The sequence below is a fragment of the Cydia pomonella genome, chromosome 2, assembly GCF_033807575.1.
Source record: "Cydia pomonella isolate Wapato2018A chromosome 2, ilCydPomo1, whole genome shotgun sequence".
NCBI classification, from domain to species: Eukaryota; Metazoa; Arthropoda; class Insecta; order Lepidoptera; family Tortricidae; genus Cydia; species Cydia pomonella.
In genome coordinates this window covers 15,225,123-15,237,477 of record NC_084704.1, presented here as the reverse complement: position 1 = coordinate 15,237,477, position 12,355 = coordinate 15,225,123, and the positions used below count along the sequence as shown (strand labels likewise).

The 12,355-nt window shown below is 36.9% G+C and overlaps 1 protein-coding gene across 1 annotated transcript; it reads right to left on the bottom strand.

The window, feature by feature from the left end:
• Positions 1-3,637: 3,637 nt before the first annotated feature.
• LOC133534498 (protein jagunal) lies at positions 3,638-11,945 on the bottom strand. The gene is made up of 4 exons (XM_061873652.1): positions 11,688-11,945; positions 10,839-10,980; positions 9,346-9,579; positions 3,638-8,042 (listed from the first exon to the last, which is right to left on the bottom strand). The coding sequence occupies exons 1-4, from the start codon at positions 11,774-11,776 to the stop codon at positions 7,911-7,913; spliced, it is 597 nt and encodes a 198-aa protein (XP_061729636.1). The 5' UTR covers positions 11,777-11,945; the 3' UTR covers positions 3,638-7,910.
• Positions 11,946-12,355: the final 410 nt, after the last annotated feature.

The window sequence follows — 12,355 nt, the reverse complement described above, 5'->3', positions numbered from 1 at the left end:
TTAGACTTTTTTTTTCACTAATTTGTCATATTCTCAATATTCTGGGACTGTGTGACCTGCCTTAAACAAGTAACACAATAAACCGTATTACTATTTTGCAAACCTTACATATCTGTTTAATATAGCAAACGAAGCCAGCCATGCCATGCAACTATTACAGCGAATACAACCACCATAGCACATTTTGATGCAAGTGCGCAAGATGAAGTGTCACGTATGAACCCTTTAGGCATCGTCGTTATGAGCTGTTTAGGCGAATGACAGACACGAAATAAGTATAAATGACACTTGCGCACGGTACGTACCTACATACATACTTACGTGCGTACTCGTACACCCAGCGGCAAAAGTACACACCCTCTATACAATCGTCGTAGTTTTCAACCGACTTCAAGATTTCAAAAGGATATTCTCAATTCGGTTGTATGTTTATTACTTCATATCTACGCCATTTCTGGAGCGATTTTGAAAATTCTTTGTATGATTGTACGTATATAGATTCAGATTGGTCCCTTTTTGGGAAAACCCAGTTCTGATGATGGGATCCATGAGGAATCCAGGGAACTCCTCAAATCTTAAAGGCATACATATAATGACATTCGTGTTTTATGGACATTTCAGCATTTAAATTCAATAATTTTTAAGAAAAAAAAACGACTTCTATGAGGGAGACCGGTGAAAGAAAGATTATTGTTGATTTTGAATGTCATACAATAAAATTAAAAAGACAGCGTCCTACGCCTAATTATGTAGAAAAGGAGGTAATAGTACATTTCGATGCTAATGCAGAAAGTATGTCATTACAACACGAGTACCTTGATATCCGAGAAAACTCGGGACGAGTGAAGAATGATATTTCTGCACGTGTATCGAACGACGTTTTTTAATACAGTTGCGAAAAAATAAGAAAAACAACACGTACTTTTTTATACATGTTCTAGAAGACAGAAACAATTGTAAATATAAAATATTATACTATTATTAAGTATTGTTATTTACGATTATTTGGGTATCGTATATTTAAATTGTATGAAAACAATATCGAATGTTGCCTTTGGAAACTTAAAACATTCTTGCAGTAAGAAAAAACGCCTCTGCTTTGACAGGCGTTTCGGCAGCTATTCCGTTCCATTCAGACAGTTCGCGAAATCCAACTTTCCGCACGCTAAACAGCTACGTAGCACTTATTGAGCAACAGTATTAAAAAATGTTTTTTTTTTTTGTGTCAGAAATGTATTGTTATGATAAATAAAGATCTTTAAACCTAAACACAAGTTTTATTTAATAAATAACATAAAAATATAATTAATTTGCTTAACAAACACAGCGAAGAGGACAAATCGCCAAACGTGAACTATAATGTGTCGTTGAAGAGTTAAATTCTATCATCATCAGCAGTTCCACTTCATCAAATGTCACTTTTTTAAATGTACGTGCTTGATTTGTTAAAGAAAATACAAAAATCACTATATGTAAGTACTTATGCCTTTAACATTTATAGAGTTCCCCTCGATTCCTCATGGATCCCACCATCAGAACTGAGTTTTGACAAAAGCGGGACCAATCTGTCTATATATAAATTCAATCAAAAAAAATATTTTCAAAATCGGTTCAGAAATGACGAAGTTATGAAGTAACAATTTTTACAGTACATATGGTGCTACTTTACTGCACTAGTGCGAAAATTAGCATATTACGTTACTGTGTCAAACATTTAAAGGGCCAAATGTACTGTAAAACGTTGTACGATACATGTGCGAATAGGTAATTCGCAACTCGTGTCGATTTAAAACACTCCCTTCGGTCGTGTTTTAATTTATCGCCACTCGTTTCGAATTTCCTATTTTTCGCACTTGTATCGTAATTTACTAATATTACATTCTTTTTTCCCATATTATTTTGTGCAAGCGTTTTTGAAAAATGTATTTATTCTGGTTTTAGACTAGATTTCAGTTAACTAAGGGACATTGCAATGTTCCTATTCGGGCGATCGATGTTCGAAATGACATTGATATGTCAGTTTTCAATTGTTTGGTTGAGTTGAATGTAATGCCCGTGTTTTCAGTTGTTTGGTTGAGTTAAAATACAATACAAAATAAACTAAATACTTACCTAGAATTTAAATATTTTAAAATTAACTAACTTGGGGCATGGGTAAGTACGTTTAAGGAAACTAAATGGAATACGTACTCGTACTAAACACAAACAAAATATGTAAATATGTAAACAGGCCCTAAGGCAAGTGTAAACGCTCGTAAGGGCCTTATCAGATAAAATAAATTAATGACTATCTCCGAAATGGAGTTAATTAGAATACCGGTGTCTTTGAGAAAGTTACTTAATTTAAGCTCGAGAATGTACCATTGAAATTAACGGAAATAAAAAAACCGGCCAAGTGCGAGTCGGACTCGCGCACCGAGAGTTCCGTACAAACCTGTAGGTATATATTATTATATGATGTAACTAAAAATTTACGAATTCGCAATTTTTCTGGTTATTATTTATTTATTTAATGTTTATTTTACCACTGGTAAAAGGTGGGAATTTCTTTTCCCAGTAGTTACCACCAAAATGTTGTTAGAGTTCAATACTAATAAAACGGTAGAAATATATTTTATTCTTCCTCGCGTTGTCCCGGCATTTTGCCACGGCTCATGGGAGCCTGGGGTCCGCTTGACAACTAATCCCAAGATTTAGCGTAGGCACTAGTTTTTACGAAAGCGACTGCCATCTGACCTTCCAACCCAGATGGTAAACTAGGCCTTGTTGGGATTAGTCCGGTTTCCTCACGATGTTTTCCTTCACCGAAAATCCACTGGTAAATATCAAATGATATTTCGTACATAAGTCCCGAAAAACTCATTGGTACGAGCAACATAAAAACTAGTTTGATCTATTCAAAAGGTACTTACATACCAAATACAGTAGACCTGAGTATTTGATATAAATTCGGGCAGACAGGCGGACGGACGGACAACAAAGTGATCCTATAAGGGTTCCGTTTTTTTCCTTTCCAGGTACGGAACCCTAAAACACACGGTGTATACAGTATATACTACGTACGTAAGTACTAGGTACGTAGTAACTTATATTGTATGTTCAGTTTGTTAATAGTCAGATATGGGATCGGTGAATTAACCCTTAAAACTAACGTAACATTAAATACTTAGGTTAGGTCAATGTGAGGAAGACCGTTTATAAGGTAAGGCCGTATACAAGCTCTTTTGTCGCTTCTAACACTTGCGTTATTGTATACATACTCCACTTGAAAAAGGCCGGTAGAGCAGTAGGAGCGAAGCTTTTCCTGCCATATAACGATCTTCCCAACCAAACATTTGATATGCCGGTATACACCCCATTGACTTAATGTTTTAATAATAATAACGGTTACTATTTTCTAACAGTTCTTGACGTTGCGTTAGGAATAATACCTATAGATATTTGTTAACGACACAAATTTACGTTGGTATGATTAGTAGGTTGGTACCTACTTAGTGACATAAACAACATAATTACATTAGCGATCTAGAAATAACAAAGTATATTGATAAAAATAATAAGCTCAAACCATCCGATAATTAAATACCTAATACTACAGTAATCCACTTCGTATAGATAAAATTAATACTCAATCAAGGTATTTTTTTAAATATTTTATTTTCATAGAAAAAACAAGTTTAAGGAAAACCTCAAAACAAACAACACCAATAAAATCGGAGGAAAACATAACTTTTTATTTACATCTTATTTAACCTAATTCGAATTAGGCCCTTACAACTTGTACAGTTAGTATTAGAAATACTTTAAAAAGTATTAGATATTAATAGACTGCAGGCCAGGAGCATATATCGTCAGTCATCGCCTCTCAGCTGATACTTTGTCAGATGATAGTTCAGATGCTATCATGATTTACAAAAACCGTAAGCCGGGTGTATCGCAGTGGAAAGACCGTCAGCTGGCTGGTCACATGAACATATAAAAAATACGCGCCTTACTACTTCATGTCCGCAAAGTATGCGTAATATGTAAATTGTGTAAACCCAACAAAAACATAAATGTGAAATGAGAGCCAAGTTCAATATTAAGAATATGTGTCGTTGTTGACTCGCCGACAAAAGAATTGAGATCTATATGGGTGCCAAGTTCTGTGCTGTGTAGAAAATCCTGTAATTATAAAGGATTTGAGTTGACGTTCTTACCGCCGCGATACAACCGGCTGACGATTTTTTTAATTAACAATAGCTTCTGAACTATTATCTATCGTATCAAACGGGGGCGATGACTAAATTTTTAACGCGTTTCAATGGCTGCCATTCCACCCACTAACAGAGCAGTAGCTAACGTCCACGAGGGTTCATCAATTTCATCATACATAGCCGTTAACCACTATACGAGTTTTCACCCGAGAGGCGATTGGTCATGGAAATCTTTTTCTGGCTCGCGGTCTAATAAATAAGTAGATACATTCGACATTCAATGTATGCACCTATGGGTAGGTACACACATTTTTCGCCTTCATTACAGGTGCGGTAAAATTTAATGGCGTTATTTATCAGTCAAGTCAGCCAATCAAGTCTGATAATAACAGTTTGTTTTTATCCGTCATTCTAACATTTGTGTTTGTTAGAAAGAGACCAAATTAACAAAGGTTTGCCATGTTGTATGGAAGGGGGTAAAACTGTATGCATTGTGTTAAATTTTGTGACGACTGTACTAAGAAATTTAATCAATTCACTTTACTTCTATTAATAACGATCGAGATAATTAATTTTCATAAGTGATTTACCTACTAATTAAAAAAAAATGTTTGAGGACCTTCTAGCGCAGAGCAGAGTTCAATTTGTATCGCTACTGATTTGGAAAATTCTTATTGTTTTTAAGGGCTTATTGTTTCTGTTTTAAAGGGTCTAACTTCAGTTGGATTGGACGTATTAGCATCACGTCAGAGTCTGATGATGGGAGCCTGACGAAATCAAGGGAACCTTTCAAGTAATATACTAATAATGGTTTTGTCTCCTGAATTTGCTTCTGCAAAGTAGATACAATTAGGTAAAATGGAACTGCTGACAAAGAGTTGTGAAGTCGGCTAATTTTTAGGGTTTCGTACCCAAAGGGTAAAAACGGGACCCTATTACTAAGACTCCACTGTCCATCTGTCTATCTGTCTGGCTGTCTGTCACCAGGCTGTATCTCATGAACCGTGATAGCTAGATAGTAGAAATTTACACAGATGATGTATTTCTGTTGCCGCCATAACAACAAATAATAAAAACTGATTAAAATGAATATTTAAGTGGGGCTCCCATACAAAAAACGTGTTTTTTTTTGTCGTTTTTTCAGCACGGAAGCCTTCATCCGCGATTCCGACTCGCACTTGGCCTATTTTAATAAGATTTTTTTTTCTGCTGATATCATAAAAATTGTTTGAATGAAAATTAGGTACGTGTAGTGTAGAAAATGAGCCGACAAAATGCCGAACATTTTAATATTCGGCGAGAAATTTTTTTACTGTCGTGAGTCATATTAATAATATTAAAAATACAGGGTATTCTTAATGCTTAAAATGGAAACAGGTCGCGAGATGTTACCAAAACTGCAAAATTATCATGGAGTATATGCATGAAAATTATTGTGAGGGAGAATGTTATTTTTATAAGTGCGTAACTTGTGTTTTATATAAATGTTGCAATGCAAAATATTTTTTAGTAACTTTGAATATGTAGGCAACCAATAACTATTACCTAATTAAAATATTAATTATGAGAATTAGTGACATAAATTTCGCGTAAGAGTAAAATATCATGTCATTTGCGCTTCATAAATATCACATCTAATAAAATTCAGATAATTTAAATATTTATCTAAAATAGACACCGATCTACAATTTTATAACTGTATCCACTATATACAATTGTATTTCATATATAGTTAGAGTACCTACAATCCGTAGACCTAAACGTTATAAAGAGATTTGTAGTTTTAGCATTAAGTATAATTGGTTCATTTGACCCGGGCAATTCACTTCATGGTTGCTATTGGGTTGCATTATTTGCATCTCTTTCCTTAATATGTCAAACAAAAGTGACGCCACCTTCGCCACCCAGTAACAAGCCACGAAGTGAGGGCATGAAGACAAAAGTTTTTTTAACGACGTATAAATTTCGTCCAAAATACAACTACTATACCTGTTTAATAAGCTTTAATCTTAAACTAGTAAAAAATCATCAATGGCGTGCTAACCTTACTAATATACCTTGTATTACAGTTTATTTACAAAATGGCTAGGATAAAACAAACCAAAAATTATAATCCTATCAATATTGAAAGGTTATTACAAACTCTAACGTCTTAAACAAATAAATATCGAATAAAATAACAAGTATAAAAACAACGCAAAAGTATTGCAAACAGTTACACATTATTATACCATTACGGTATAGACATTTTACATGGATTCGTCTTTTTAAATCAAGTGCTACATTCTTACAATAAAATTGACAGTGTTCGTAAATCCGTCTCTCGCTCATTCACACAGGCAGTAGTGTTTTTTTATTTTACAGTACATATGGTGCTACTTTACTGCACTAGTGCGCATTTAGCATATTACGTTACTGTGTCAACCATTTAAAGGGCCATATGTACTGTAAAACGTTGTACGATACATGTGCGAATAGATAATTCGCAACTCGTGTCGATTTAAAACACTCCCTTCAGTCGTGTTTTAATTTATCGCCACTCGTTTCGAATTTCCTATTTTTCGCACTTGTATCGTAATGTACTATTCCACAACAGGGAAAAATAGACTTTTAGGAAAAGCTTAGCTGTACTATTTAGCGCAGTTGGGATTTGAGAAAGAACTAAGTGTTTATCAGTCTGGGAATTATAGAATGTGTACTGACAGAGACAGTGTATATAATAGCATACATTTGATTGAAAATGGCTTCAACAATGACTGACCAACTTACATTTAAAGTAATGATCAGTTATGTAAGTCCAAGTTGAATTCAAGATACGAAAAATCAGGTGGCGCTCCAGATTTGACATTGAGTTTATGTGATTTCGGGTTACCTCTTTATAGTGGGAATAAAAAAATAATGAAGAAATTTGTTTTTAATCATTTCGTAAATACCTGTATCTCACTAAAGAACGATTATAAATTATAACGTATGTAGCAAATAAAATACGTCAAGTATTTGTAAGGTAGTAATTATTCAATAAATAATTGTTTTATAGGATTCGCATAGGTTTCATAGGTTGGGGAGTACGATGGGATGGTATAATATTATACCATCCCATTGCCGACATTTGGCAGATGATGACGTAAACTTGTATCAGTATTACCCATGGTCTCGGAGCGCTATCACTGGGTTGACAAGCGGACCCCAGGCTCCCATAAGCCGTGGAAAAATGCCGGGACAGCGAGAGGAAGACCATGATGACCATGATTCAAATAAAAGTTTTGATACTGTATAAAACTTCTGGAAACTCTACAACTAGACGAACTAGACATAAAGAGTTTATAATCCTATGTTGTCATGTTCTGGCATATTTTTTAGATCCGATTTAAACCACTCATTACATATTATACAGCAGATATATTTTACACCCACATCTAAATCACTTCCAAATTAGATGACTAAGTAGCATTAAGTTAACTCTTATTTTAGAACGACAATTAGAAAAACTAACTACTGACATTCCGTTGGACTATTTGACTAAAATATTTAACTTTGTAAATTGCCCCAAAAATCTGTCTGTCAGTAGACATTACCTAATATACGGTGTTAAGTGAGTGTTCCCAGCGGAGTCGCAGTCCCGGTAAAGTAGGCCTGTCCGCCTGACCCCCTGATGGCTGGAGCCGTCGCCGGTCCGTGGTCGCGGAGGGTCCACACGCACTAACACCTCGAGCCCTATTCGGCTTTCCGGAGCGCGCCGCGCGCGCGCCACGCCTTCAACAGGTTCATGGAGAAGTACAGCTGGAAGAAGTGCACCTGCGACGCCAACAGCACGAACGCGTACCACAGCAAGCCATAAGGGAGGCCCTGAAAATATAGACAGAACTTTATACGACTTTGCATTTCACATGTTTTCTTTATTCTCGTCTCGATATCGCGCGGCGGCCGTTCGACCATTGTTCAACTGCGGCAAATCTTTTTTTTTGGCTCGCGAGCCATTTTGGCACCATCTTGAACTATAGCGCGGCAGCCGCACGCGGCAAGCGACCAGACGATCGACCAGTTTGTACTCGGCAACCATATACGTATCACGTCGTAAACGTGCAACTTTTATAATTATTTATCACATTATTCACAAGAAACCAAAATGGACAGTTCAATTCGACCTTTCCCTTTTATAAAGCGCTAAAAGTGCGATCATTTTCTGTTTTAACTCCTTTACAGGCAGGCCCATTGCTGCACTAATATCATTACATGCAATAATCACTACATTTACTGTTCCATACAGACTGTGTAGAGCCGTATAATTTAATTAAAGTACGACCGTTTTCACTATCCATGTCTGCGGCCGCGCGAGTCAACTGAAATATATACACATTCGTCCGAACTGCGGAAACAAAACACTGAACGCTCCTTTGCCGCGCAGCCAAAAACCGACAGTAAATGGTTCGTCGCGCGGCACGTTCGACCGCGCCAATAGCCGGGTCCACACTGAGCAAGCTTACGAGGCAATTTCCTCACGCACAAAACGGCCGAGGCACGTCTACACTGGCCGTTTTGTGCGTGAGAAAATTGCCTCGCGCCAATGCTCGCTCTGTGTGGACCCGCCTAATGATCTAGTTGGCTCACGCGGCAGCCCGGTGTCCATTGCGCGCGGCTGCCAACCCAATGTTCGATAGTTTGCCGCGCGATTTCGAGATGCGGCTTGCAATAAAGCTTTTAGTCGTTAACTTTAGAATTCGTTATTTAACGTAATAAAACGCAAAACAAAACCTGGCGCGACACAAGTAGAGGTAAACCTGTTGTTTATCTCAAGTTATGTTGTTATTCTTTCTATATTATTTTCTTCTATTACACTGAAAAAAATAGATAGCCGAACTGGTTTTGTAACTTTACTAAATAACTAAACTACGGTTATAAGAAAATAAACTTTGCATAAATTTACAAACTTATTTTGTAGTGTATACCCAGTACCAGAACACTGATAGCCAAACACGGTTTTGTAACATATAACACATAGTTCGCAAGTCCCAATTTTTGTGTAAACAGTAACCAAAATTTTGTTACAGTTATGCAAACATTTCTTTCAGTGTAAGGTGTGCAATAAATACTTTTTTTTGTACAAAACTAATTAACCAAAAAGGATTTTATAATCTAGCGGAAGACTAACCTGCCACAGCTCTACCTCAACCTCAGAGCTGTCATCTTCATCTTCATCCCTAGAAAGGTACCGCCAGACATCCCCACAGTAGTATATGACGCAATACAGCAGTGGCCCGAAGCCCAGTGCCCCAATGCCATACATGTAGCGCCGCAGCTGCCGAATGTTGTTGCGCTTGATGGCAGACAGGCCCAGAAATGACAGCAGAAGGGACAGGCACCAGATGTACTCCCACCAGAGGGGCTGGAATTTGTTGAATATAAGCTATAGAGGAGGAGATCAACATACGCATCCAAAACGCCCTGCAATGCAGCGCAGCCCTCCATAAGGTGTTGGCGTCCAAGCTTCTCAGCAAAAATACTAAGTTACGGGTATATAAAACTGTAATAAGACCAATCCTTATGTATGGCTGCGAGGCTTGGACACTAACACTGAAAGCTGACTCTCAGCTCCTGGTAGCAGAAACAAAGGTTTTACGGAAGATCCTGGGACCTATCAAGAGAGATGGCGGCACCTGGAGGATCCGTAAGAATGCCGAAATCGAGGAGTTAGTGGCCGAACCCAATATCATCGGCGAAACGAAATGTCACACACTTCGCTGGTTCGGCCATTTACTGAGGATGGGTGAGGATCGGGGTGTTAAGAGAGCTTATTTGGGACGACCGACTGGTCGCCGTCCAGTGGGTCGCCCCAGATACCGCTGGAGTGACAGTGTACAGGCGGATCTGTGCCAACTCAAAGCCGATAACTGGCAGGAAGTGGCACAGGATCGGGACAGGTGGCGTTCTCTCGTTTTGGAGGCCAAGACCCTCTTTGGATCACTGCGCCACAATAGTTAGTTAGTTATATTCTATGAGGCAAGCATTGGTAGCCTAATGGTAAGAGTGTGCAACTTGACCTTGCCATTGCGGAAGTCACAGGTTTAAACCCCAGCTCATATCAACAAGTTTTTCTGAACTTATGTACAATGTGTGTGTGTATTATGTAGTTAAAAAGTTTTGTGGTGAGTGTTCCGACGGAACATCTAGCAACCTTCAACTAGGAGTATTGGCTCAAGGGTATCACGTTCCGTCAGTTTTGCTGCCAGCACCGTGACACTGCAAGGATGCGTAATACATCGCAACCATGATGTATTGTTTAGTTTTTAGTTTTGTAAAATATTCTTTGTAATATGTTGGTATGCTAGTTTTAAGGATTTTATCTATGGGCCACTAGTTGCCTGTAATAAAGTTTTTCATTCATTCAATAATAAATGAATCAATAGCTTTTCACTGAAGGAAAACATTGTGAGAAAACCATACTAAACCCAATAAGGCATAGTTTCCCATCTGGGTTGGAAGGTCAGATGGCAGTCACTCTAGTAAAAACTAGTGCCTATACGAATTCTTGGGATTGGGATCCCAGGCTCCCATGAGCCGTTGCAAAAAGCCGGTATAATGTGAGGCAGATGATGATATTGTGCTAGCCTCTTTTTGAATTCTACAATAAATTTAGTTATTTACCTGTGGTATCTGTAGTTCCTCAATCTCCAGTATGAATATGTCAAGTTTGTCCAAAATGTCTGCAGAGAGCTTGGCAACCATCACAAAGAACAATACATGGTGAAAGAACACACAGTACTTCAGACGAGATTTGTTGAGCGCACTGCAACATAAGCAAAAATATTACTGCTCATTAAAATTTCAAAACAAGTAGATAATTAACTTACTAGTATTATTTTCAGATGAAAACTATAGTATTTTAGACATTATACAAAAAAACCATGGTGAGATGTTAAGGGTGTATGAAATGAAACATTATATTTTAAAAAAATCAACACGCTTATAACTGTATAATAAAACATTACTCCTTATTTTTATGAATTAATTTTTTTATCCTTTTCGTCATAAAGATTATAGTTGGTGGCAAAAACATCAAAAGAGAATCAACACTCAAAAAAGTTCAGAAGGCCTGGTTAGTTGTGTAAAATCCTAATGCAGTATAATAAAACACATATGGGATTCAACATACCTACAAAAAATAAAGAGCCTATTCAATATGATATAGAAAACATCCATATCAAAAAGCAAACAATATTGAACACAAATACAGCATACCATCTGATTGTTAGGTATCTTGTACCATAACAATACAAATCTCTGCCTAACGAACTAGTGTATTCTATCTGGATTAATGTTTCAAATAAACGGTGCGAAATGTTTCTGTATCTTTGGCTTCTGTCTAAAAATAATTTGAGTGAGCGAGCCGTCCCCTGTCACAAATCTATGGGTTCTAACCTTTTAAATGATTTATAAACTTCCAAACACATTATTTATAGGTCATAAATTTGTTAAATAACGTTTATATCTCACCTTATTTGATACTGAGCCGCTATTTTCTCCCTATGTTCGAAGTCAGCGCCGTTCGTACCTGTTACCATAACACCACCTCTTGAAGCCATTTTTGTAACTTAACCGCTGCTCCAGGCAGGTTAATGTATACCAGACCACTGTACAAAAACACTACAAGTACACCATTAATATAGATTCGTCGTGAATAAGAATTTTCAGTCAAATTATGAACATTTTCTGCCAGCCGACAGAAATGAAGGATCGAACTGCCAAATGTGCCAACGTTTCAAGGTTTTTAGATCTCGTTCGGAAATAGTGAAATATGATTGACAAACAAAATTTTACAATAAGTTAATAAAATATAATAGTCAATGGTATTATATTAAATAATGTCGATAAATTAATATAATATGAATAAAAAGAAACAAGACTTAAATGAGAAATGAAGAAGATGAATTGAATGTCTTCAGCAGATTTAGCGCTATCTACTGAGTAAGTCCAAATTATATCATTACGTACACAGGTCGACCGACATGACATCGTAGTTTGTGTTTTTTTCGCTAGATAGCGCTATAAGCGTTTATTTGAGATAATGTATACAGGGTGACTTCGAATTGGTAATACAAAACACTTGATTGTGGCTCAGTTAATACCAAACATTACAATACATTCACTCCGTTGTTAAAATC

Excerpts from the sequence above, each read along its gene's own strand:
- LOC133534498 (XM_061873652.1), bottom strand. The coding sequence starts at position 11,776 with ATGGCTTCAAGAGGTGGTGTTATGGTAACAGGTACGAACGGCGCTGAC. Across the intron at positions 9,580-10,838 it reads AGGAACTACAGATACCACAG|CCCCTCTGGTGGGAGTACAT; the intron begins GTAAATAACTAA and ends AACAAATTCCAG. Across the intron at positions 8,043-9,345 it reads TTGAGGTAGAGCTGTGGCAG|GGCCTCCCTTATGGCTTGCT; the intron begins GTTAGTCTTCCG and ends CTATATTTTCAG.